A 27,500-nucleotide genomic window follows, 5' to 3' on the forward strand; every position below is an offset into this window, starting at 1 on the left:
CAAAGTTTGAAGATTTTTATAAATTCCAAGCCGTATATCATGAAACCTTTTTTTTATTTCTTCATATTATGCATTTTTTCAGAAGAAAAGTCTTGTGTTTATTTCTTTGAAGATTTTCCTTTCTTCGTTTTTATCTTATCTACTGTACTATTTTTTTTTTTTTTTTTTTTTTTTATAAAATCAAGTTACCCCTCAAATCAAAACGTAAGCTTTGTTTGTAACATATATTATAATGAGAATCGGTAAACTTATTGAACAATTATAGAATTATGGAGTTTTCATGCCAAGTAGATTTGTTAATCATATCACATTCCAAAACTACAAATGATATTGAGTAAAAATCGTAGCAACCAAATTACATTGTAATCCCATTTAAATTTCCAGTTTCAATAAATAGGATTTTTGCCTCAAATACTGAACAGAACAAAAGCTAACTGATAAAAGCCATATCAGAGATTTCTGAGATTTAATCTTACTCCCTCGAAAATTTTTATTGTCACTTCACAAGTGTTTCATCTCATGGTTTAATGTTTAAAAAGTCATATCGAATTAAATTCAGGAAAATAAACAAAAGCACCTAATTTAGCAACAGGGATATGCACACCAACAGATCACAAATAAACATAAAAAACGAATTATAATGATATTCATATCTGACGGTGATATATACATGCTGTATGCCAGAGGAGAGAGAGGGGACGGTTGAAATTTACTCCAGTATTAAATCGAAAAAAATTTGCTTTTATCGATTGTATTAGAATATTAGAATATTGGGCATAATATATATATATATATATATATATATATATATATATATATATATATATATATTTGTATATATATACATATATATATATATATATATATATATATATATATGTATATATATATATATATGTATCTATACAGTATACATATATATATATATATATATATATATATATATATATATATATATACAGTATATATATATATATATATATATATATATATATATATATAGATATATATACATATGTGTGTGTGTGTGTATGTATGTATGCATTAGATGGGGGAGATTTCATAGTAGTAAAACTCGGAAACTTTACACAAAATATCTACAAGAGAGCTCTATGCCTTCAGCTTGGAAAAACTTTATTATTGTCCTAATTCACAAAAAAGGGAGACACAAAAGACCTGAAAAATTACCATCCAATAAGTTTACTTTCAGTAATATGCTAAATATATACGAAAATCATATTTGTCCGAATAGAAAGACAGCTTGACTTTAATCAACTAAGAGAACAGGCAGGCTTTAGAAGTGGGTATTCAACAACTGCCCATGTCCATGTAATTAACCAACTAATGGAAAAATCAACAGTATGGCATTTTTAGACTACAGAGGCCTTTTGAATCTGTCAAAAAATTCAGTAGTAATGAAAGCCCTTCAAAGACAAGGAAAAGATGAATCTGTTAGAACATTGGAAGATGTCTATACGGAAAAGACAACCCCCCTAGATGTACATAAAGATAGTGTAAATTACGATTGAGAAAGGAGTTAGACAAGGAGACCGCATCTCTCTTAAATCATTCACAACATGCCTAGAAGTTTTTAAGAACATAAATCAGGAAAATGTAGGAATTAACATTAATGGGTGATACCTTAACAACTTAAGATTTGCAGATTACATAGTTCCATTTAGTGAATAATGGTAAGAAGTGCAAAAGATAATAGAAGATTTGAATAGTGAATGAAGAGATGTAGGACTGAAAATGAATGTAAGTAAAACTAATGTTCAATGAAAATGCAGAGGCACCAAATAACTGTTATGTAAGATTCTCTCATCATCATCTTCCTCATCTCCTCCTACACCTATTGACGCAAAGGGCCTCGGTTAGATTTCGCCAGTCGTCTCTATCTTGAGCTTTTAATTCAATACTTCTCCATTCATCATCTCCTACTTTGCGCTTCATAGTCCTCATCCATGTAGGTCTGAGCCTTCCAACTCTTCTAGTACCTTATGGAGCCTAGCTGAACGTTTGGTGAACTAATCTCTCTTGGGGAGTGCGAAGAGCATGCCCAAACCATCTCCATCTACCCCTCATTATGATCTCATCCATATATGGCACTCAAGTAATCTCTCTTATAGTTTCATTTAAATTAACTCCCAATATTCTTCTGAGGGCTTTGTTCTCAAATCTACTAAATCTATTGGAGATTGTTTCATTGTCATACCATGACTCATGTCCATAGAGTAACACCGATCTCACTGAACTGATATATAGTTTGATTTTTATATTTGATTTTAGGTGAATTGATTTCCAAATTTTACTTAACCTAGCCATTGTCTGATTTGCTTTGTTCAATCTTTCATTAAACTCTAATTCTATAGACCCTGTATTGGAGATCATAGTTCCTAAATACTTGAATGGTTCTACCTCATTAATCCTTTCTCCTTCCGATGATATTTCATCTTCCACTGCATACTCTGTTCTCATCATCTGTCTTTCTTCTATTTATCTTCAGCCTAACCTCGTGTGATATTTCATGCATTCTGGTAAGCAAGCATTGCAAATCCTGTTTTGTTCTGGTAACAAGGACAGAATCATTAGCATAATCTAGGCCCGCAAAATTCCTATCACCAATACAGTCCAATCCTTCTCCACCATCCCCAACTGTTATACGCATTAAAAAATCCATGAGAAGTGTGATGGTGCCGAGAGAGGGTTGTGAACTCAAAGGCAGGAAGCAATCAACTGAGTTGTTTATTAAGGAACACTCTCCTTTATATAAAAAACCTCAAGGCAACAAGACATAACCTGTTCGAGAGACAGACAATGTTACAGAGCAAACCGGAGACATGATCATTCAGGTTCTTTTTAGTGCGAGGGAAGAGCGCAGATACAAGCATAATATATACAAAATAATTATGTACAATTGTGTGACACACGGTTGGTACATGGCTCCCCCCCTAAAAATGACATACTGTACATGTTAAATAGGGCGCCCTGATCTAGATGTGTGAACTGTAGGCGGGTCATCTGGCAGAAGATAAGCAGGTTTTACACGATCAATGGAGACCCAGTCTTCTTTGCCCCGAATGTTTAGGAGGAATGCTTTCGGACTGTGTCGGATCACAAGGAAAGGGCCCGTGTAAGGGTCGTTAGTGGTGGCTTGCTGGTGTCGTTACGCAGGAAGACGTGCGTTGCAGAGTGCAAGTCCGTTGGTATGTGATGCTTCGCTGGGGGCTTGTAAGTCTGGCGGCACGGAGTAAATTTTCCCACGACGTGACGTATGCGCTGGAGATCGTCGGAGGAGGTTGTAGAAGGAAAAAATTTGGCAGGGACGACCAACGGGTCGCCATACACCATTTCTGCTGTCGACACGTCGAGCGCGTCTTTAGGAGTGGTCCTTAGTCCCAGGAGGACCCAGGGAAGCTGAGTAAACCAGTTGCAATCCTTGCAGCGGGACATCAAAGCTGCTTTGAGGGTGCGATGAAAACGTTCAACCATTCCATTGGCAGCGGGGTTGTAGGCCGTTGTCTGATGTAGGGTGATGCCCAGGAGATTCGCTAATGACGTCCACAATTGAGAGGTGAAAGTGGTTCCCCTGTCAGAAGTAATATGCTCAGGGATACCGAATCTTGAAATCCATCCAGAGAGTAAGGCAGATGTACATGAGGCAGACGTTGCAGTTTCCATGGGAATGGCTTCAGGCCAACAAGTGGAGCGGTCGATGACGGTAAACAGGTAACGATGTCCTTGAGATGTGGGTAGGGGGCCTACAACGTCGACGTGAATGTGTGCGAAACGACGCTGAGGTTGAGGAAAGGTGCCCACTCCTGAATCCGTGTGTCGATGTACTTTGGAAGTTTGGCAAGAAGTACAGGCGCGGACCCAATCCTTAGCATCCTTAGAAATGCCGTGCCAAATGAACTTTGCCTTCAGCAGCTGTGCAGTAGAACAGCACGAGGGATGTGAAAGGCCGTGAATGAAATCGAACACCTGTCGGCGCATGGGAGCAGGAATCCAAGGTCGCGGTCTACCAGTACTGACGTCACAGAGGAGGGTGGTGTTGGAGTCTTCGAGGGGAAAGTCTTCCCAACGGAGGGACGTGCAGGATGTCCTACAAGTTTGATACTCTAGATCCTGTCGTTGGGCTTCAGCCAGGGCGTTGTAATCCAATCCCAGTTGAACGGCAGCCAACGTGTTTCTTGACAGGGCATCGGCAACAGGATTCATTTTCCCAGGGACGTATTGGTGGGTGCAATTGTATTCAGCCACGGCGGAGAGATGTCGGCGTTGACGGGCGGACCAGGCGTCAGACTGTCGAGTGAAGGCGTGCACCAGAGGCATGTGGTCTGTGCGAATGACGAAGGGCGTACCTTCTAAGAAATGGCGAAAGTGACGGACAGCCAAGTGCACCGCCAGCAATTCTCGATCGAAGGTAGAATAACCCGATTCTGCCTTGGACAGTTTTCTGCTGAAGAAGGCCAATGGGCGGGGCGAGCCTTTGACCACCTGCTCGAGTACTGCTACAATAGCGACGTCGCTGGCATCGGTGGAGAGAAGGAGAGGGGCGTGTGGGATAGGAAAAGTGAGAGCCGCAGCAGTTGATAGGGCCTTCTTTGCATTGCAGAAGGCTGCTTCTTGAAGGGGACCCCACTTCAGGTCCTTCGGCTTGCCCTTGAGGGAGGCGTAGAGGGGAGCAAGAGTGGCGGCAATGGCTGGCAGAAAACGGTGATAATAGTTGATCATGCCCAAGAACTCCTGCAGAGCTTTGACGGTCGAGGGCACGGGGAAGTTCTGAACGGCTGCTACCTTCTCAGGTAGGGGGTGGACACCTTCAGGAGTGATGCGGTGCCCTAAGAACGACACTTCGTTGGTGCCAAAGGTACACTTGTCGTCCCGGACTACAGGGCCGTTTTGTTGCAGGCGGTCGAGTACGATGCGCAGGTGACGGAGGTGTTCCTCTTTTGAGGAGGAGAACATAAGTATGTCGTCCACATAACATACACAGAAAGGGAGGTCCCCTAAGATGCCATCCATGAGACGTTGAAATGTGGCCCCAGCATTACGAAGGCCAAAACAGGAGTAATTGAAGGTGTATGTACCAAACGGAGTGGTGATGGCAGTCTTGGGGATGTCTTCTGGGTTCATAGGCACCTGATAATACCCCTTCAGGAGATCGAGCGTAGAGAAAACCTTTGCTTTGTGCAGGTAGGAGGTCACGTCGGCAATGTTTGGGAGGGGGTAGTGATCCGGTTCTGTTTGCATGTTCAGGCGCCTGTAATCCCCGCATGGGGTGACGACCATGGGCTGGAGGCCTTTTGGCAAAGGCCCATTTCCTCCATTTCGGCGAACGTCTGTTTGGCGGCTGCCAATCGTTCCGGTGCCAGAAAGCTGAATTTTGCGAAGACTGGGGGTCCCGTCGTCTTGATATGGTGATAAATACCATGCTTGGCAGGAACCGTGGGCGTTTGGTGAAGTTCTGGACGGAAAACTTCCGGGTACGACGTGAGGAGGTGGGCGTAGGCATCCGTGGGTGCGCTAATGTGGAGAGCGAGGTTAGAAGAGGTTGAAGAGGTGTCGACAAGTACGAGTCTGCGTTGACCAATCGTCGGTGGGCGACATCGACCAGAAGGTGGAAATGAGAGAGGAAATCTGCACCGAGGATTGGTATGGTGACGTCAGCAACGAGAAACTTCCAATTGAATTTACCATTTCCGAACGATAATGTGAGGTTCTCGTAACCGTAGGTGGGTATCGCTGATTCGTTGGCAGCTACCAAGCGGACGTCGGCAGATGTAGACAGACTACGTCGTGTCTTGAAGAGTTTCCTTGGCAAAAGAGAACGACAAGCACCTGTGTCTACCAAAAATCGCACGCCCGTTCCTGCATCCTGTAAAAAGAAAAGATTAGAAACACGGGAGGCCACCGCCACGAGCGATGGCCTACTTAAGACACGGAATGAGGTAATTAGGGGTACCACAGTAGTTAGAAAACTATCAGATAAGATCCAAGAAAGTAGACTGAGGTGGTATGGTCATGTCATGAGAAGAAATGAACAGTATACTAGGAGGAGAGTGATGAAATGGAGGTACAGGGAACGAAAAGGAGAGGGAGACCAAAGCGAAGGTGGATAGACTGTATCACAGATGACCTCAAAGGGATTAACCGTTGATGAAGTGTGGGACAGCGGTAGACGAAGAACGCTGGCCAGAAACATCAACCCCACATAAAAGTGGGAAAAGATGCAGACAAAGAATAACTCGAAATTCGGCAGAAATCAACTGTTGCCAGGCAAAAGATGAAAATAATCTGTACTATTTTAATTGCAAAAATTGCAATATTGTGAGCTCGTCTAATGCCGTCAAATTAATCTGTCAGCTATTAGGAATCCACTGACAGCGTTATCAGATTTTCCAATTATTTGCTTTGATACTTCTTTTCTTTTGGCGTAACTGATCAAACATTTTTCCTATTGGTATCAATATTATTGAGATGAGCTTCTCTGTTGATAGATATGTTCAGTATGTGAGACTTTCAACATACTAGTTTTTCTTGGTCCTTCCTTATGAAGCGCTTTCTTCAACTCATGCAGTTGTCGAAGCTCTCCATGCCTTATTGCACGTTTAGCACTAGTAAGGGCTGTTCGAGATTGGCTAGCCCTATCTTGCAACCCTGAATCTTGAAGCAATTGTGAAAACTGACCTCGAAGCTTGGTCATTTCATAAAACGGTTGCTCTTCTAGTCCCCGACGACGACACTCCTTTTTTGAATTTTCATAACCTGCTAATTTCATATTGAGCCATTCTCTGAAAAACCACACAACTGCTATTTACTGACCAATGAATGAGAAAGGAAATTATTTATAAAAAATCTTTATTTGGTAAACAACACTATGCAAATATTTTTACAGGAAGTATGTTACATAAATTATATTCAAATCAAAGGCACATACATAGCGTCATTAAAATTAATCATAAAAACCTCATTTAATGTCAAAAATAAGATAATTAAAAAAATGTATCAGGTGTACAGAAGAGCTTAACGAATGCCTTAAAGTTTGTAACTTGACAGTCAGACAATTTGAGTAATTATCTCCGATACAATGAACACTTTAGAGCAGAACTTCTCATTTGCTCAACCTTTCATTCTTTCGATTAATGTTGAAATAAAATAGTGGTTTGTGTCTAAGAAAACTTTAATGGTTTGTGGCTATGAAATAAATATTGTATACACTGTATTGTTATAAGAAACTTAATTTTGAATACCCCTCTGTGCCCTCCAAAAATGTCTTAATCAGTGGCTGGGTTCTGTCTGCTGAGTCCATCTTGTTCAGTATTCTCTTTGACCTGGAAGGCTGGAATACACTTTTAGTATTTTTTATCCAGAAGGTCTTTAGTTACCATAACCAGGACCACAAAATTTTGATGCACTATTCCAGTACAAAGGAATCTCCTTCAAGGGATACAGCATATTAAAAGACTTAACACTTTTTACTTTTGCATTTTATACATTATAAAGAAACAGTACAAGTTAATATTTACCATAGGAACACTGCATGCTGGAACAAGCGAGACTTCTTCCCTCTGCTGAGTCCTTCTTGTAAATTATTTCCTTTGACCTGGATGGCTGGAATCTACTGGGCATTGCCACTATGTCTCTCAATGGCTCTTGATCCAGAAGGTTCTCAGTTGTCATAACCTAACCACAAACCGTTGTTTTACTATTTCAAAACAATGGAATTTCCTTCAGGGGACACGCCATACTAAAAGACTTCCCACTTTTCATTTCTACATTTGTTCATATGATAAAAAGTACAAGTGATTCTACCAAGGAACACTGCATACTGAAACAAGTGAGACTTCTTCCCTCTGCTGAGTCCATCTTGTAGATTATTCCATTTGCCCTAGAAGGCTAGAATACACTTGGCATTGACAGTTTATTTCTTAATTGTCCTTGATCCAGAAGATCCTTAGTTACCATAAGCGCACAAACTCTTCATCCGGTATTCAATTACTGGAATCTCCTTCAGGTTACACACTTTACTGAAAGACGTCGCACTTCTTTTTTTGCTACATCTATCCAAATGATTAGGAAACAGTGCTAGTGAATCTTTATCAAGGAACACTGTATATTGGAACAAGTGAGACTTCTTCCCTCTGCTGATTCCATATTGTAGATTATTTCTTTTGACCCGGAGGGCTGGAATGCACTTGCCATTAACAGTTTATCTCTTAAATGTCCTTGATCCTTAAGGTCCTTTGTTACCATAATCGTAAAAACTCCTGATCCACTATTCCAGTACTGTGGAATCTCTTTCAGGGGACACAGCATACTAAAAGACATCACACTTGTTTTTTTCTGCATCCATCCACATGATAAAGAAACAGTACAGGTGAATCTTTATCAAGGAACACTGCATATTAGAACAAGTGAGACTTCTTCCCTCTGCTGAGTTCATATTGTAGATTATTTAAGGCTGGAATGCACTATTGACAGTTTATCTCTTAAATGTCCTTGATCCTTAAGACCCTTAGTTACAATAATAGCAAAAACTCCTGATCCACTATTCCAGTACTGTGGAATCTCCTTCAGGGGACAAAGCATACTAAAAGACATCACACTTGTTTTTTCTGCATCCATCCACATGATAAAGAAACAGTACAGGTGAATCTTTATCAAGGAACACTGCATATTAGAACAAGTGAGACTTCTTCCCTCTGCCGAGTTCATATTGTAGATTATTTCTTTTGACCTGGAAGGCTGGAATGCACTTGCCATTAACAGTTTATATCTTAAATGTCCTTGATCCTTAAGGTCCTTTGTTACCATAATCGCAAAAACTCCTGATCCACTATTCCAGTACTGTGGAATCTCATTCAGGGGACACAGCATACTAAAACACATCACACTTGTTTTTTCTGCATCCATCCACATGATAAAGAAACAGTACAGGTGAATCTTTATCAAGGAACACTGCATATTAGAACAAGTGAGACTTCTTCCCTCTGCTGAGTCCATATTGTAGATTATTTCTTTTGACCTGGAAGGCTGGAATGCACTTGCCATTAACAGTTTATATCTTAAATGTCCTTGATCCTTAAGGTCCTTTGTTTCCATAATAGCAAAAACTCCTGATCCACTATTGCAGTACTGTGGAATCTCCTTCAGGGGACACAGCATACTAAAAGACATCACACTTGTTTTTTTCTGCATCCATCCACATGATAAAGAAACAGTACAGGTGAATCTTTATCAAGGAACACTGCATATTAGAACAAGTGAGACTTCTTCCCTCTGCTGAGTCCATATTGTAGATTATTTCTTTTGACCTGGAAGGCTGGAATGCACTTGCCATTAACAGTTTATATCTTAAATGTCCTTGATCCTTAATGTCCTTTGTTACCATAATCACAAAAACTCCTGATCCACTATTCCAGTACCGTGGAATCTCTTTCAGGGGACACAGCATACTAAAAGACGTCACACTTGTTTTTTTCTGCATCCATCCACATGATAAAGAAACAGTACAGGTGAATCTTTATCAAGGAACACTGCATATTAGAACAAGTGAGACTTCTTCCCTCTGCTGAGTCCATATTGTAGATTATTTCTTTTGACCTGGAAGGCTGGAATGCACTTGCCATTAACAGTTTATATCTTAAATGTCCTTGATCCTTAAGGTCCTTTGTTTCCATAATAGCAAAAACTCCTGATCCACTATTGCAGTACTGTGGAATCTCCTTCAGGGGACACAGCATACTAAAAGACATCACACTTGTTTTTTTCTGCATCCATCCACATGATAAAGAAACAGTACAGGTGAATCTTTATCAAGGAACACTGCATATTAGAACAAGTGAGACTTCTTCCCTCTGCTGAGTCCATATTGTAGATTATTTCTTTTGACCTGGAAGGCTGGAATGCACTTGCCATTAACAGTTTATATCTTAAATGTCCTTGATCCTAAGGTCCTTTGTTACCATAATCACAAAAACTCCTGATCCACTATTCTAATACTGTGGAATCTCCTTCAGGGAACACAGTATACTAAAAGACATCACACTTGTTTTTTCTGCATCCATCCACATTATAAAGAAACAGTACAGGTGAATCTTTATCAAGGAACACTGCATATTAGAACAAGTGAGACTTCTTCCCTCTGCTGAGTCCATATTGTAGATTATTTCTTTTGACCTGGAAGGCTGGAATGCACTTGCCATTAACAGTTTATATCTTAAATGTCCTTGATCCTAAGGTCCTTTGTTACCATAATCACAAAAACTCCTGATCCACTATTCTAATACTGTGGAATCTCCTTCAGGGAACACAGCATACTAAAAGACATCACACTTGTTTTTTCTGCATCCATCCACATTATAAAGAAACAGTACAGGTGAATCTTTATCAAGGAACACTGCATATTAGAACAAGTGAGACTTCTTCCCTCTGCTGAGTCCATATTGTAGATTATTTCTTTTGACCTGGAAGGCTGGAATGCACGTGCCATTAACAGTTTATATCTTAAATGTCCTTGATCCTTAAGGTCCTTTGTTACCATAATCACAAAAACTCCTGATCCACTATTCTAATACTGTGGAATCTCCTTCAGGGAACACAGTATACTAAAAGACATCACACTTGTTTTTTCTGCATCCATCCACATAATAAAGAAACAGTACAGGTGAATCTTTATCAAGGAACACTGCATATTAGAACAAGTGAGACTTCTTCCCTCTGCTGAGTCCATATTGTAGATTATTTCTTTTGACCTGGAAGGCTGGAATGCACTTGCCATTAACAGTTTATATCTTAAATGTCCTTGATCCTTAAGGTCCTTTGTTACCATAATCACAAAAACTCCTGATCCACTATTCTAATACTGTGGAATCTCCTTCAGGGAACACAGTATACTAAAAGACATCACACTTGTTTTTTCTGCATCCATCCACATAATAAAGAAACAGTACAGGTGAATCTTTATCAAGGAACACTGCATATTAGAACAAGTGAGACTTCTTCCCTCTGCTGAGTCCATATTGTAGATTATTTCTTTTGACCTGGAAGGCTGGAATGCACTTGCCATTAACAGTTTATATCTTAAATGTCCTTGATCCTTAAGGTCCTTTGTTACCATAATCACAAAAACTCCTGATCCACTATTCTAATACTGTGGAATCTCCTTCAGGGAACACAGCATACTAAAAGACATCACACTTGTTTTTTCTGCATCCATCCACATTATAAAGAAACAGTACAGGTGAATCTTTATCAAGGAACACTGCATATTAGAACAAGTGAGACTTCTTCCCTCTGCTGAGTCCATATTGTAGATTATTTCTTTTGACCTGGAAGGCTGGAATGCACTTGCCATTAACAGTTTATATCTTAAATGTCCTTGATCCTTAAGGTCCTTTGTTTCCATAATCACAAAAACTTCTGATCCACTATTCCAGTACCGTGGAATCTCTTTCAGGGGACAGCATACTAAAAGACATCACACTTGTTTTTTTCTGCATCCATCCACATGATAAAGAAACAGTACAGGTGAATCTTTATCAAGGAACACTGCATATTAGAACAAGTGAGACTTCTTCCCTCTGCTGAGTCCATATTGTAGATTATTTCTTTTGACCCGGAAGGCTGGAATGCACTTGCCATTGAAAGTTTATATCTTAAAGTCCTTGATCCTTAAGGTCCTTCATTACCATAATCGCAAAAACTCCTGATCCACTATTTTAATACTGTGGAATCTCCTTCAGGGGACACAGCATACTAAAAGATATCACACTTGTTTTTTCTGCATCCATCCACATGATAAAGAAACAGTACAGGTGAATCTTTATCAAGGAACACTGCATATTAGAACAAGTGAGACTTCTTCCTTCTGCTGAGTCTATATTGAAGATTATTTCTTTCGACCTGGAAGGCTGGAATGCACTTGCCATTGACAGTTTATCTCCTAAAAATCCTTGATCCTTAAGGTCCTTTGTTACCATAATCGCAAAAACTCCTGATCCACTATCCCAGTACTGTGGAATCTCCGTCAGGGGACACAGCATACTAAAAGATATCACACTTGTTTTTTCTGCATCCATCCACATGATAAAGAAACAGTACAGGTGAATCTTCATCAAGTAACACTGCATATTAGAACAAGTGAGACTTCTTCCCTCTGCTGAGTCCATATTGTAGATTATTTCTTTTGACCTGGAAGGCTGGAATGCACTTGCCATTAACAGTTTATATCTTAAATGTCCTTGATCCTTAAGGTCCTTTGTTACCATAATCACAAAAACTCCTGATCCACTATTCTAATACTGTGGAATCTCCTTCAGGGAACACAGTATACTAAAAGACATCACACTTGTTTTTTCTGCATCCATCCACATTATAAAGAAACAGTACAGGTGAATCTTTATCAAGGAACACTGCATATTAGAACAAGTGAGACTTCTTCCTTCTGCTGAGTCTATATTGTAGATTATTTCTTTTGACCTGGAAGGCTGGAATGCACTTGCCATTAACAGTTTATATCTTAAATGTCCTTGATCCTTAAGGTCCTTTGTTACCATAATCACAAAAACTCCTGATCCACTATTCCAGTACCGTGGAATCTCTTTCAGGGGACACAGCATACTAAAAGACATCACACTTGTTTTTTTCTGCATCCATCCACATGATAAAGAAACAGTACAGGTGAATCTTTATCAAGGAACACTGCATATTAGAACAAGTGAGACTTCTTCCTTCTGCTGAGTCCATATTGTAGATTATATCTTTTGACCTGGAAGGCTGGAATGCACTTGCCATTGACAGTTTATCTCCTAAAAATCCTTGATCCTTAAGGTCCTTTGTTACCATAATCGCAAAAACTCCTGATCCACTATCCCAGTACTGTGGAATCTCCGTCAGGGGACACAGCATACTAAAAGATATCACACTTGTTTTTTCTGCATCCATCCACATGATAAAGAAACAGTACAGGTGAATCTTTATCAAGGAACACTGCATATTAGAACAAGTGAGACTTCTTCCTTCTGCTGAGTCTATATTGAAGATTATTTCTTTCGACCTGGAAGGCTGGAATGCACTTGCCATTGACAGTTTATCTCCTAAAAATCCTTGATCCTTAAGGTCCTTTGTTACCATAATCGCAAAAACTCCTGATCCACTATCCCAGTACTGTGGAATCTCCGTCAGGGGACACAGCATACTAAAAGATATCACACTTGTTTTTTCTGCATCCATCCACATGATAAAGAAACAGTACAGGTGAATCTTTATCAAGGAACACTGCATATTAGAACAAGTGAGACTTCTTCCTTCTGCTGAGTCTATATTGAAGATTATTTCTTTCGACCTGGAAGGCTGGAATGCACTTGCCATTGACAGTTTATCTCCTAAAAATCCTTGATCCTTAAGGTCCTTTGTTACCATAATCGCAAAAACTCCTGATCCACTATCCCAGTACTGTGGAATCTCCGTCAGGGGACACAGCATACTAAAAGATATCACACTTGTTTTTTCTGCATCCATCCACATGATAAAGAAACAGTACAGGTGAATCTTTATCAAGGAACACTGCATATTAGAACAAGTGAGACTTCTTCCTTCTGCTGAGTCTATATTGAAGATTATTTCTTTTGACCTGGAAGGCTGGAATGCACTTGCCATTGACAGTTTATCTCCTAAAAATCCTTGATCCTTAAGGTCCTTTGTTACCATAATCGCAAAAACTCCTGATCCACTATCCCAGTACTGTGGAATCTCCGTCAGGGGACACAGCATACTAAAAGATATCACACTTGTTTTTTCTGCATCCATCCACATGATAAAGAAACAGTACAGGTGAATCTTTATCAAGGAACACTGCATACTAGAACAAGTGGGATTTCTTCCCTCTGCTGAGTCTATATTGAAGATTATTTCTTTTGACCCAGAAGGCAGGAATGCACTTGCCATCCTCTTAATTGTCAGGTTTCTTAGACAACTTTAAGATGTCTGTTTATTTTTTCTTGGTCTTTTCTTTCATATTGTGTAATAGAGACTAAGAACTTTGCGAATCATCTCGATCCACCGCACAAATTAATCTCATTTTGATCCTCAAAAGTATTTACTGTCTTGGATTTCATATCAATTTCGATATATAAAGTAATTTTATGTTTCTTTTGCTCCTACTTTGTCTGCATCTTTTCCCACTTTTGTGTGGGGTCGATGTTTCTGGCCAGCGTTTTCCATCTACCCATCTTCTTATCCTCCTCTTTCTTCTGATTCTTGTTAGTATGTTGTTTCTTCTTTTCCTCATCCTTTTCTTTTTCCTTCTCCTTCTTCTCATTTCCATTCGCCTTCTCTTCCAGATTCTTGGTATTCGTTTTTTTCTTATTTTGCTCCCTTCCATTCTCCTTCTCTTTCTGCTAACTTTATCTGTATTCCCCGTGCCAATCTAGTATGGGCATCCTCTCTCAAATTGAAGATTCTTTTGCAACCTCATGCTGACTTTTCAGTACAATCTCCTTACACATGCTGCCATCTTATAAGCCTGTTTGTCTCAGGTATTTAAACTCCTAGACGTTTTAGAAGCTCTCTAAGCATGGATTGACAATTGTTTGTCATACGATGGTACCTTTTCAAATTCCACGGTTTATAGAGTTCAGTCATTGCCTCATAGACCTGCCGTGGTGTCAGGTTTTCTATCTGGTATTCATCCTTTTCAAAGAACTCAAATTCAGGAGGTGTTTTTCTGTAAAAGGGCATCAACCATTTATTTTCTTCAGAGTCTTCTTTTGGTAACCCTTCAAAGTATCGCTCCTTGGACTCCCATTGGAATTTCACGGTAGTATGCATTATATGCAACAGACGGCACATATGGCGAAACGGGTACAGTGATTCCCTGTCAAAATATCTTTCTAGCACGACAATTTTGCAGAATCCCGGGTTGTCGTCCTTTTCATCCCATTCTTCATAATTCTTCCGAAGCATATCTTGAATATCTAGTGGTGGTTGAGAGAAGGGTAGATTTAAGAAAGGGGAAGATTCTGGTGGTGTTTGTGAGAAGAGTGGCTTTAAGAAAGGGGAGGATTCTGGTGTTGTTTTTGAGAAGAGTGCCTTTAAGAAAGGGGAGGATTCTGGTGGATTTAAGAAGAGGGGGAATTCAAGTGATGAATGTGAGGAAGAAAAACCAAGTGATGAATGTGAGGAGGAAGAATAAAGTGATGAATTTGAGAAGGAAAAATCTAGTGATGAACGTGAGGAGGAAGAATAAAGTGGTGACTGTGAGGAGGAAGAACCAGGTGATGAATGTGGGGAGGAAGAATCAAGTGATGAATGTGAGGAGGTCTCCTCATCCTTTCCATAAAGCCCCACCAAACGAGCGTTGATTTTATCTTCTCGTCGGAGCTCCTTTTGAAGCCTTTTGACTTCTTTGCTAGTGTTTCTAAAGCCTTTGACCACCCTTTCGTAAAGAATCTCTATACGAAAACCTAAACGCTTAATTTCTATATTCAATCTTGCTATTATCTCCTCTTGTTCCTTTTGACGATTAGGGTCAGTTGTCTTCTTCGCCTGCTCTTCCTCCTGACTCCTTTCATTCTGCTTGTGATACTCCTCCTCCCTTTCCTTCCTATCTTTCAGAAACTCTTCCCACCTTTGTGTATCAAAACTTATTCTAATACATACAGGGCAGATTAAATATTCAATGTAATCAAATCCAACCAAGGGTCTAAGAATTTGATTGAGAAAGTGGCCCAAGTAGCACTTGCCACAATCGAACTTTAAACGGAAGACTTGGATGGGCATTTTTGGGTTATTGTGATGGACCACCATAACCGAGTCACATTTACGGTAATTTGGGTATTTTTCTCTATCCCATGGGGGAGTGTCATTGTTTATATGATCAACGATTTCTTGTTCAATGAAGGTTCCATTGAGTGGTTGCCCTGTTCTGATCTCCTTTTTTGGAGAGATTTTTGATGTTCTGTCAATACTCTCCGAATTGTTTATGTTTTCCATTAATTGTTGTATATCCTTTTTTAGCCTCTCGCTTTTTCTATTCTCTTCCTTCTCCTTGTTTAATTTTTCTTTATTTTTTCTCTTCCCCTTCTCCCCCTTATTCCTCTGATTATTGGTATTCTGTTTTTCCTCCTTTCCATTCTTCTTCTCCTTCTGATCCTTGCTATTCTTGGTCATCTTATTTTCCTTCTTTCCATAAAGTCCTATCAAACTAGCGTTGATTTCTTGTTTTCGTAGAAGCTCCTTTTCAAGTCTGTCAATTTTCCTTTTATTCTCTATATTTCTTCTGACAATCTTGTTTTTAAATCTCCTTATACAGTCCTTTAAATGCATCTTTTCTCTCTTCAATTCTTCTATTTTCTTGTTTAGTTCTTCTTCACGATTTAGGGTAATTATCTTCTTTTCCTCCTCTTGCCTCTGATTTTTTTCATTATATTTTTTCTTCTTCTTCTCCTCCTTTTCACTTTCCTTCTCCTGCTTCGCCATTCCATCCTCCTTCTTCTTCTCCTTCTCCTCTCTTCCATTCTCCTTCTCTTTATGATTATGATGGTGTAGAAGCTCCTTTTCCAGTTTTTCGATTTTCTTTTTCTTCTTCTTCTTCTTCTCCTCCTTTTCACTTTCCTTCTCCTGCTTCGCCATTCCATCCTCCTTCTTCTTCTCCTTCTCCTCTCTTCCATTCTCCTTCTCTTTCTGATTATGATGATGTAGAAGCTCCTTTTCCAGTTTTTCGATTTTCTTTTTCTTCTTCTTCTTCTCCTCCTTTTCACTTTCCTTCTCCTGCTTCGCCATTCCATCCTCCTCCTTCTTCTCCTTCTCCTCTCTTCCATTCTCCTTCTCTTTATGATTATGATGATGTAGAAGCTCTTTTTGAAGCCTTTCAATTTTCTTTTTCTTCTTCTTCTTCTCCTCCTTTTCACTTTCCTTCTCCTGCTTCGCCCTTCCATCCTCCTTCTTCTTCTCCTTCTCCTCTCTTCCATTCTCCTTCTCTTTATGATTATAATGATGTAGAAGCTCTATTTCAAGCTCTTCGATTTTCTTTTTCTTCTTCTTCTTCTTCTTCTCCTCCTTTTCACTTTCCTTCTCCTGCTTCGCCATTCCATCCTCCTCCTTTTTCTCCTTCTCCTCTCTTCCATTCTCCGTTTTCTGATTATGATGATGTACAAGCTCCTTTTCCAGTTTTTCGATTTTCTTTTTCTTCTTCTTCTTCTTCTCCTCCTTTTCACTTTCCTTCTCCTGCTTCGCCATTCCATCCTCCTCCTTCTCCTCCTTCTCCTCTCTTCCATTCTCCTTCCCTTTTTTATTATGATGATGTAGAAGCTCTTTTTCAAGCTCTTCGATTTTCTTTTTCTTCTTCTTCTTTTTCTCCTCCTTTTCACTTTCCTTCTCCTGCTTCGCCATTCCATCCTCCTTCATCTTCTCCTTCTCCTCTCTTCCATTCTCCTTCTCTTTCTGATTATGATGATGTAGAAGCTCTTTTTCAAGCTCTTCGATTTTCTTTTTCTTCTTCTTCTTCTTCTTCTCCTCCTTTTCACTTTCCTTCTCCTGCTTCGCCATTCCATCCTCCTCCTTTTTCTCCTTCTCCTCTCTTCCATTCTCCGTTTTCTGATTATGATGATGTACAAGCTCCTTTTCCAGTTTTTCGATTTTCTTTTTCTTCTTCTTCTTCTTCTCCTCCTTTTCACTTTCCTTCTCCTGCTTCGCCATTCCATCCTCCTCCTTCTCCTCCTTCTCCTCTCTTCCATTCTCCTTCCCTTTTTTATTATGATGATGTAGAAGCTCTTTTTCAAGCTCTTCGATTTTCTTTTTCTTCTTCTTCTTCTTCTTCTCCTCCTTTTCACTTTCCTTCTCCTGCTTCGCCATTCCATCCTCCTCCTTCTCCTCTCTTCCATTCTCCTTCCCTTTTTTATTATGATGATGTAGAAGCTCTTTTTCAAGCTCTTCGATTTTCTTTTTCTTCTTCTTCTTTTTATCCTCCTTTTCACTTTCCTTCTCCTGCTTCGCCATTCCATCCTCCTCCTTCTCCTCCTTCTCCTCTCTTCCATTCTCCTTCCCTTTTTTATTATGATGATGTAGAAGCTCTTTTTCAAGCTCTTCGATTTTCTTTTTCTTCTTCTTCTTCTTCTTCTCCTCCTTTTCACTTTCCTTCTCCTGCTTCGCCATTCCATCCTCCTCCTTTTTCTCCTTCTCCTCTCTTCCATTCTCCGTTTTCTGATTATGATGATGTACAAGCTCTTTTTCCAGTTTTTCGATTTTCTTTTTCTTCTTCTTCTTCTTCTTCTTTTTCTCCTCCTTTTCACTTTCCTTCTCCTGCTTCGCCATTCCATCCTCCTTCATCTTCTCCTTCTCCTCTCTTCCATTCTCCTTCTCTTTCTGATTATGATGATGTAGAAGCTCTTTTTCAAGCTCTTCGATTTTCTTTTTCTTCTTCTTCTTCTTCTTCTCCTCCTTTTCACTTTCCTTCTCCTGCTTCGCCATTCCATCCTCCTTTATCTTCTCCTTCTCCTCTCTTCCATTCTCCTTCTCTTTCTGATTATGATGATGTAGAAGCTCTTTTTCAAGCTCTTCGATTTTCTTTTTCTTCTTCTTCTTCTTCTTTTTCTCCTCCTTTTCACTTTCCTTCTCCTGCTTCGCCATTCCATCCTCCTTTATCTTCTCCTTCTCCTCTCTTCCATTCTCCTTCTCTTTCTGATTATGATGATGTAGAAGCTCTTTTTCAAGCTCTTCGATTTTCTTTTTCTTCTTCTTCTTCTTTTTCTCCTCCTTTTCACTTTCCTTCTCCTGCTTCGCCATTCCATCCTCCTTCATCTTCTCCTTCTCCTCTCTTCCATTCTCCTTCTCTTTCTGATTATGATGATGTAGAAGCTCTTTTTCAAGCTCTTCGATTTTCTTTTTCTTCTTCTTCTTCTTCTTCTCCTCCTTTTCACTTTCCTTCTACTGCTTCGCCATTCCATCCTCCTCCTTTTTCTCCTTCTCCTCTCTTCCATTCTCCGTTTTCTGATTATGATGATGTACAAGCTCCTTTTCCAGTTTTTCGATTTTCTTTTTCTTCTTCTTCTTCTTCTCCTCCTTTTCACTTTCCTTCTCCTGCTTCGCCATTCCATCCTCCTCCTTCTCCTCCTTCTCCTCTCTTCCATTCTCCTTCCCTTTTTTATTATGATGATGTAGAAGCTCTTTTTCAAGCTCTTCGATTTTCTTTTTCTTCTTCTTCTTTTTCTCCTCCTTTTCACTTTCCTTCTCCTGCTTCGCCATTCCATCCTCCTTTATCTTCTCCTTCTCCTCTCTTCCATTCTCCTTCTCTTTCTGATTATGATGATGTAGAAGCTCTTTTTCAAGCTCTTCGATTTTCTTTTTCTTCTTCTTCTTCTTCTTCTCCTCCTTTTCACTTTCCTTCTCCTGCTTCGCCATTCCATCCTCCTCCTTCTCCTCCTTCTCCTCTCTTCCATTCTCCTTCCCTTTTTTATTATGATGATGTAGAAGCTCTTTTTCAAGCTCTTCGATTTTCTTTTTCTTCTTCTTCTTCTTCTCCTCCTTTTCACTTTCCTTCTCCTGCTTCGCCATTCCATCCTCCTTCTTCTTCTCCTTCTCCTCTCTTCCATTCTCCTTCTCTTTCTGATTATGATGATGTAGAAGCTCTTTTTCAAGCTCTTCGATTTTCTTTTTCTTCTTCTTCTTCTTCTTCTCCTCCTTTTCACTTTCCTTCTCCTGCTTCGCCATTCCATCCTCCTCCTTTTTCTCCTTCTCCTCTCTTCCATTCTCCGTTTTCTGATTATGATGATGTACAAGCTCCTTTTCCAGTTTTTCGATTTTCTTTTTCTTCTTCTTCTTCTTCTCCTCCTTTTCACTTTCCTTCTCCTGCTTCGCCATTCCATCCTCCTCCTTCTTCTCCTTCTCCTCTCTTCCATTCTCCTTCTCTTTATGATTATGATGATGTAGAAGCTCTTTTTGAAGCCTTTCAATTTTCTTTTTCTTCTTCTTCTTCTCCTCCTTTTCACTTTCCTTCTCCTGCTTCGCCCTTCCATCCTCCTTCTTCTTCTCCTTCTCCTCTCTTCCATTCTCCTTCTCTTTATGATTATGATGATGTAGAAGCTTTTTTTCAAGCTCTTCGATTTTCTTTTTCTTCTTCTTCTTCTTCTCCTCCTTTTCACTTTCCTTCTCCTGCTTCGCCATTCCATCCTCCTCCTTTTTCTCCTTCTCCTCTCTTCCATTCTCCGTTTTCTGATTATGATGATGTACAAGCTCCTTTTCCAGTTTTTCGATTTTCTTTTTCTTCTTCTTCTTCTTCTCCTCCTTTTCACTTTCCTTCTCCTGCTTCGCCATTCCATCCTCCTCCTTCTCCTCTCTTCCATTCTCCTTCCCTTTTTTATTATGATGATGTAGAAGCTCTTTTTCAAGCTCTTCGATTTTCTTTTTCTTCTTCTTCTTTTTCTCCTCCTTTTCACTTTCCTTCTCCTGCTTCGCCATTCCATCCTCCTTCATCTTCTCCTTCTCCTCTCTTCCATTCTCCTTCTCTTTCTGATTATGATGATGTAGAACCTCTTTTTCAAGCTCTTCGATTTTCTTTTTCTTCTTCTTCTTCTTCTTCTCCTCCTTTTCACTTTCCTTCTCCTGCTTCGCCATTCCATCCTCCTCCTTTTTCTCCTTCTCCTCTCTTCCATTCTCCGTTTTCTGATTATGATGATGTACAAGCTCCTTTTCCAGTTTTTCGATTTTCTTTTTCTTCTTCTTCTTCTTCTCCTCCTTTTCACTTTCCTTCTCCTGCTTTGCCATTCCATCCTCCTCCTTCTCCTCCTTCTCCTCTCTTCCATTCTCCTTCCCTTTTTTATTATGATGATGTAGAAGCTCTTTTTCAAGCTCTTCGATTTTCTTTTTCTTCTTCTTCTTCTTCTCCTCCTTTTCACTTTCCTTCTCCTGCTTTGCCATTCCATCCTCCTCCTTCTCCTCCTTCTCCTCTCTTCCATTCTCCTTCCCTTTTTTATTATGATGATGTAGAAGCTCTTTTTCAAGCTCTTCGATTTTCTTTTTCTTCTTCTTCTTTTTCTCCTCCTTTTCACTTTCCTTCTCCTGCTTTGCCATTCCATCCTCCTCCTTCTCCTCCTTCTCCTCTCTTCCATTCTCCTTCCCTTTTTTATTATGATGATGTAGAAGCTCTTTTTCAAGCTCTTCGATTTTCTTTTTCTTCTTCTTCTTCTTCTCCTCCTTTTCACTTTCCTTCTCCTGCTTTGCCATTCCATCCTCCTCCTTCTCCTCCTTCTCCTCTCTTCCATTCTCCTTCCCTTTTTTATTATGATGATGTAGAAGCTCTTTTTCAAGCTCTTCGATTTTCTTTTTCTTCTTCTTCTTTTTCTCCTCCTTTTCACTTTCCTTCTCCTGCTTCGCCATTCCATCCTCCTTCATCTTCTCCTTCTCCTCTCTTCCATTCTCCTTCTCTTTCTGATTATGATGATGTAGAACCTCTTTTTCAAGCTCTTCGATTTTCTTTTTCTTCTTCTTCTTCTTCTTCTCCTCCTTTTCACTTTCCTTCTCCTGCTTCGCCATTCCATCCTCCTCCTTCTCCTCCTTCTCCTCTCTTCCATTCTCCTTCCCTTTTTTATTATGATGATGTAGAAGCTCTTTTTCAAGCTCTTCGATTTTCTTTTTCTTCTTCTTCTTCTTCTCCTCCTTTTCACTTTCCTTCTCCTGCTTCGCCATTCCATCCTCCTTCATCTTCTCCTTCTCCTCTCTTCCATTCTCCTTCTCTTTATGATTATGATGATGTAGAAGCTCTTTTTCAAGCTCTTCGATTTTCTTTTTCTTCTTCTTCTTTTTCTCCTCCTTTTCACTTTCCTTCTCCTTCTTCGCCATTCCATCCTCCTTCATCTTCTCCTTCTCCTCTCTTCCATTCTCCTTCTCTTTCTGATTATGATGATTTAGAAGCTCTTTTTCAAGCTCTTCGATTTTCTTTTTCTTCTTCTTCTTCTTCTTCTCCTCCTTTTCACTTTCCTTCTCCTGCTTCGCCATTCCATCCTCCTCCTATTTCTCCTTCTCCTCTCTTCCATTCTCCGTTTTCTGATTATGATGATGTACAAGCTCCTTTTCCAGTTTTTCGATTTTCTTTTTCTTCTTCTTCTTCTTCTCCTCCTTTTCACTTTCCTTCTCCTGCTTCGCCATTCCATCCTCCTCCTTCTCCTCCTTCTCCTCTCTTCCATTCTCCTTCTCTTTATGATTATGATGATGTAGAAGCTCTTTTTGAAGCCTTTCAATTTTCTTTTTCTTCTTCTTCTTCTCCTCCTTTTCACTTTCCTTCTCCTGCTTCGCCATTCCATCCTCCTTCTTCTTCTCCTTCTCCTCTCTTCCATTCTCCTTCTCTTTCTGATTATGATGATGTAGAAGCTCTTTTTCAAGCTCTTCGATTTTCTTTTTCTTCTTCTTCTTCTTCTTCTCCTCCTTTTCACTTTCCTTCTACTGCTTCGCCATTCCATCCTCCTCCTTTTTCTCCTTCTCCTCTCTTCCATTCTCCGTTTTCTGATTATGATGATGTACAAGCTCTTTTTCCAGTTTTTCGATTTTCTTTTTCTTCTTCTTCTTCTTCTTCTTTTTCTCCTCCTTTTCACTTTCCTTCTCCTGCTTCGCCATTCCATCCTCCTCCTTTTTCTCCTTCTCCTCTCTTCCATTCTCCGTTTTCTGATTATGATGATGTACAAGCTCCTTTTCCAGTTTTTCGATTTTCTTTTTCTTCTTCTTCTTCTTCTCCTCCTTTTCACTTTCCTTCTCCTGCTTCGCCATTCCATCCTCCTCCTTCTTCTCCTTCTCCTCTCTTCCATTCTCCTTCTCTTTATGATTATGATGATGTAGAAGCTCTTTTTGAAGCCTTTCAATTTTCTTTTTCTTCTTCTTCTTCTCCTCCTTTTCACTTTCCTTCTCCTGCTTCGCCCTTCCATCCTCCTTCTTCTTCTCCTTCTCCTCTCTTCCATTCTCCTTCTCTTTATGATTATGATGATGTAGAAGCTTTTTTTCAAGCTCTTCGATTTTCTTTTTCTTCTTCTTCTTCTTCTCCTCCTTTTCACTTTCCTTCTCCTGCTTCGCCATTCCATCCTCCTCCTTTTTCTCCTTCTCCTCTCTTCCATTCTCCGTTTTCTGATTATGATGATGTACAAGCTCCTTTTCCAGTTTTTCGATTTTCTTTTTCTTCTTCTTCTTCTTCTCCTCCTTTTCACTTTCCTTCTCCTGCTTCGCCATTCCATCCTCCTCCTTCTCCTCTCTTCCATTCTCCTTCCCTTTTTTATTATGATGATGTAGAAGCTCTTTTTCAAGCTCTTCGATTTTCTTTTTCTTCTTCTTCTTTTTCTCCTCCTTTTCACTTTCCTTCTCCTGCTTCGCCATTCCATCCTCCTTCATCTTCTCCTTCTCCTCTCTTCCATTCTCCTTCTCTTTCTGATTATGATGATGTAGAACCTCTTTTTCAAGCTCTTCGATTTTCTTTTTCTTCTTCTTCTTCTTCTTCTCCTCCTTTTCACTTTCCTTCTCCTGCTTCGCCATTCCATCCTCCTCCTTTTTCTCCTTCTCCTCTCTTCCATTCTCCGTTTTCTGATTATGATGATGTACAAGCTCCTTTTCCAGTTTTTCGATTTTCTTTTTCTTCTTCTTCTTCTTCTCCTCCTTTTCACTTTCCTTCTCCTGCTTTGCCATTCCATCCTCCTCCTTCTCCTCCTTCTCCTCTCTTCCATTCTCCTTCCCTTTTTTATTATGATGATGTAGAAGCTCTTTTTCAAGCTCTTCGATTTTCTTTTTCTTCTTCTTCTTTTTCTCCTCCTTTTCACTTTCCTTCTCCTGCTTCGCCATTCCATCCTCCTTCATCTTCTCCTTCTCCTCTCTTCCATTCTCCTTCTCTTTCTGATTATGATGATGTAGAACCTCTTTTTCAAGCTCTTCGATTTTCTTTTTCTTCTTCTTCTTCTTCTTCTCCTCCTTTTCACTTTCCTTCTCCTGCTTCGCCATTCCATCCTCCTCCTTCTCCTCCTTCTCCTCTCTTCCATTCTCCTTCCCTTTTTTATTATGATGATGTAGAAGCTCTTTTTCAAGCTCTTCGATTTTCTTTTTCTTCTTCTTCTTTTTCTCCTCCTTTTCACTTTCCTTCTCCTGCTTCGCCATTCCATCCTCCTTCATCTTCTCCTTCTCCTCTCTTCCATTCTCCTTCTCTTTCTGATTATGATGATGTAGAAGCTCTTTTTCAAGCTCTTCGATTTTCTTTTTCTTCTTCTTCTTTTTCTCCTCCTTTTCACTTTCCTTCTCCTTCTTCGCCATTCCATCCTCCTTCATCTTCTCCTTCTCCTCTCTTCCATTCTCCTTCTCTTTCTGATTATGATGATTTAGAAGCTCTTTTTCAAGCTCTTCGATTTTCTTTTTCTTCTTCTTCTTCTTCTTCTCCTCCTTTTCACTTTCCTTCTCCTGCTTCGCCATTCCATCCTCCTCCTATTTCTCCTTCTCCTCTCTTCCATTCTCCGTTTTCTGATTATGATGATGTACAAGCTCCTTTTCCAGTTTTTCGATTTTCTTTTTCTTCTTCTTCTTCTTCTCCTCCTTTTCACTTTCCTTCTCCTGCTTCGCCATTCCATCCTCCTCCTTCTCCTCCTTCTCCTCTCTTCCATTCTCCTTCTCTTTATGATTATGATGATGTAGAAGCTCTTTTTGAAGCCTTTCAATTTTCTTTTTCTTCTTCTTCTTCTCCTCCTTTTCACTTTCCTTCTCCTGCTTCGCCATTCCATCCTCCTTCTTCTTCTCCTTCTCCTCTCTTCCATTCTCCTTCTCTTTCTGATTATGATGATGTAGAAGCTCTTTTTCAAGCTCTTCGATTTTCTTTTTCTTCTTCTTCTTCTTCTTCTCCTCCTTTTCACTTTCCTTCTACTGCTTCGCCATTCCATCCTCCTCCTTTTTCTCCTTCTCCTCTCTTCCATTCTCCGTTTTCTGATTATGATGATGTACAAGCTCTTTTTCCAGTTTTTCGATTTTCTTTTTCTTCTTCTTCTTCTTCTTCTTTTTCTCCTCCTTTTCACTTTCCTTCTCCTGCTTCGCCATTCCATCCTCCTCCTTTTTCTCCTTCTCCTCTCTTCCATTCTCCGTTTTCTGATTATGATGATGTACAAGCTCCTTTTCCAGTTTTTCGATTTTCTTTTTCTTCTTCTTCTTCTTCTTCTCCTCCTTTTCACTTTCCTTCTCCTGCTTCGCCATTCCATCCTCCTCCTTTTTCTCCTTCTCCTCTCTTCCATTCTCCGTTTTCTGATTATGATGATGTACAAGCTCCTTTTCCAGTTTTTCGATTTTCTTTTTCTTCTTCTTCTTCTTCTTCTTTTTCTCCTCCTTTTCACTTTCCTTCTCCTGCTTCGCCATTCCATCCTCCTCCTTTTTCTCCTTCTCCTCTCTTCCATTCTCCGTTTTCTGATTATGATGATGTACAAGCTCCTTTTCCAGTTTTTCGATTTTCTTTTTCTTCTTCTTCTTCTTCTTCTCCTCCTTTTCACTTTCCTTCTCCTGCTTCGCCATTCCATCCTCCTCCTTTTTCTCCTTCTCCTCTCTTCCATTCTCCGTTTTCTGATTATGATGATGTACAAGCTCCTTTTCCAGTTTTTCGATTTTCTTTTTCTTCTTCTTCTTCTTCTTCTTTTTCTCCTCCTTTTCACTTTCCTTCTCCTGCTTCGCCATTCCATCCTCCTCCTTTTTCTCCTTCTCCTCTCTTCCATTCTCCGTTTTCTGATTATGATGATGTACAAGCTCCTTTTCCAGTTTTTCGATTTTCTTTTTCTTCTTCTTCTTCTTCTTCTTCTTTTTCTCCTCCTTTTCACTTTCCTTCTACTGCTTCGCCATTCCATCCTCCTCCTTTTTCTCCTTCTCCTCTCTTCCATTCTCCGTTTTCTGATTATGATGATGTACAAGCTCTTTTTCCAGTTTTTCGATTTTCTTTTTCTTCTTCTTCTTCTTCTTCTTTTTCTCCTCCTTTTCACTTTCCTTCTCCTGCTTCGCCATTCCATCCTCCTCCTTTTTCTCCTTCTCCTCTCTTCCATTCTCCGTTTTCTGATTATGATGATGTACAAGCTCCTTTTCCAGTTTTTCGATTTTCTTTTTCTTCTTCTTCTTCTTCTTCTCCTCCTTTTCACTTTCCTTCTCCTGCTTCGCCATTCCATCCTCCTCCTTTTTCTCCTTCTCCTCTCTTCCATTCTCCGTTTTCTGATTATGATGATGTACAAGCTCCTTTTCCAGTTTTTCGATTTTCTTTTTCTTCTTCTTCTTCTTCTTCTTTTTCTCCTCCTTTTCACTTTCCTTCTACTGCTTCGCCATTCCATCCTCCTCCTTTTTCTCCTTCTCCTCTCTTCCATTCTCCGTTTTCTGATTATGATGATGTACAAGCTCCTTTTCCAGTTTTTCGATTTTCTTTTTCTTCTTCTTCTTCTTCTTCTCCTCCTTTTCACTTTCCTTCTCCTGCTTCGCCATTCCATCCTCCTCCTTTTTCTCCTTCTCCTCTCTTCCATTCTCCGTTTTCTGATTATGATGATGTACAAGCTCCTTTTCCAGTTTTTCGATTTTCTTTTTCTTCTTCTTCTTCTTCTTCTTTTTCTCCTCCTTTTCACTTTCCTTCTACTGCTTCGCCATTCCATCCTCCTCCTTTTTCTCCTTCTCCTCTCTTCCATTCTCCGTTTTCTGATTATGATGATGTACAAGCTCCTTTTCCAGTTTTTCGATTTTCTTTTTCTTCTTCTTCTTCTTCTCCTCCTTTTCACTTTCCTTCTCCTGCTTTGCCATTCCATCCTCCTCCTTCTCCTCCTTCTCCTCTCTTCCATTCTCCTTCCCTTTTTTATTATGATGATGTAGAAGCTCTTTTTCAAGCTCTTCGATTTTCTTTTTCTTCTTCTTCTTTTTCTCCTCCTTTTCACTTTCCTTCTCCTGCTTCGCCATTCCATCCTCCTTCATCTTCTCCTTCTCCTCTCTTCCATTCTCCTTCTCTTTCTGATTATGATGATGTAGAACCTCTTTTTCAAGCTCTTCGATTTTCTTTTTCTTCTTCTTCTTCTTCTTCTCCTCCTTTTCACTTTCCTTCTCCTGCTTCGCCATTCCATCCTCCTCCTTCTCCTCCTTCTCCTCTCTTCCATTCTCCTTCCCTTTTTTATTATGATGATGTAGAAGCTCTTTTTCAAGCTCTTCGATTTTCTTTTTCTTCTTCTTCTTTTTCTCCTCCTTTTCACTTTCCTTCTCCTGCTTCGCCATTCCATCCTCCTTCATCTTCTCCTTCTCCTCTCTTCCATTCTCCTTCTCTTTATGATTATGATGATGTAGAAGCTCTTTTTCAAGCTCTTCGATTTTCTTTTTCTTCTTCTTCTTTTTCTCCTCCTTTTCACTTTCCTTCTCCTTCTTCGCCATTCCATCCTCCTTCATCTTCTCCTTCTCCTCTCTTCCATTCTCCTTCTCTTTCTGATTATGATGATTTAGAAGCTCTTTTTCAAGCTCTTCGATTTTCTTTTTCTTCTTCTTCTTCT

At 39.8% G+C, this 27,500-nt stretch overlaps 1 protein-coding gene across 1 annotated transcript in view; it reads right to left on the reverse strand.

The window, feature by feature from the left end:
* Nucleotides 1-14,547: 14,547 nt before the first annotated feature.
* Nucleotides 14,548-27,500, reverse strand: part of LOC137640963 (glutamic acid-rich protein-like) — a 14,673-nt gene continuing 1,720 nt past the window's right edge. The window contains exons 2-3 of the mRNA XM_068373421.1: nucleotides 15,355-15,939; nucleotides 14,548-15,051 (exon numbers count right to left, since the gene is read on the reverse strand). Of these exons, the coding sequence (XP_068229522.1) occupies nucleotides 14,548-15,051; nucleotides 15,355-15,939 (1,089 nt within the window). The remainder of the gene's footprint in view (nucleotides 15,052-15,354; nucleotides 15,940-27,500) is intronic.

The sequence above is a fragment of the Palaemon carinicauda genome, chromosome 5 (assembly GCF_036898095.1).
Source record: "Palaemon carinicauda isolate YSFRI2023 chromosome 5, ASM3689809v2, whole genome shotgun sequence".
In the NCBI taxonomy this organism is placed as follows: domain Eukaryota; kingdom Metazoa; phylum Arthropoda; class Malacostraca; order Decapoda; family Palaemonidae; genus Palaemon; species Palaemon carinicauda.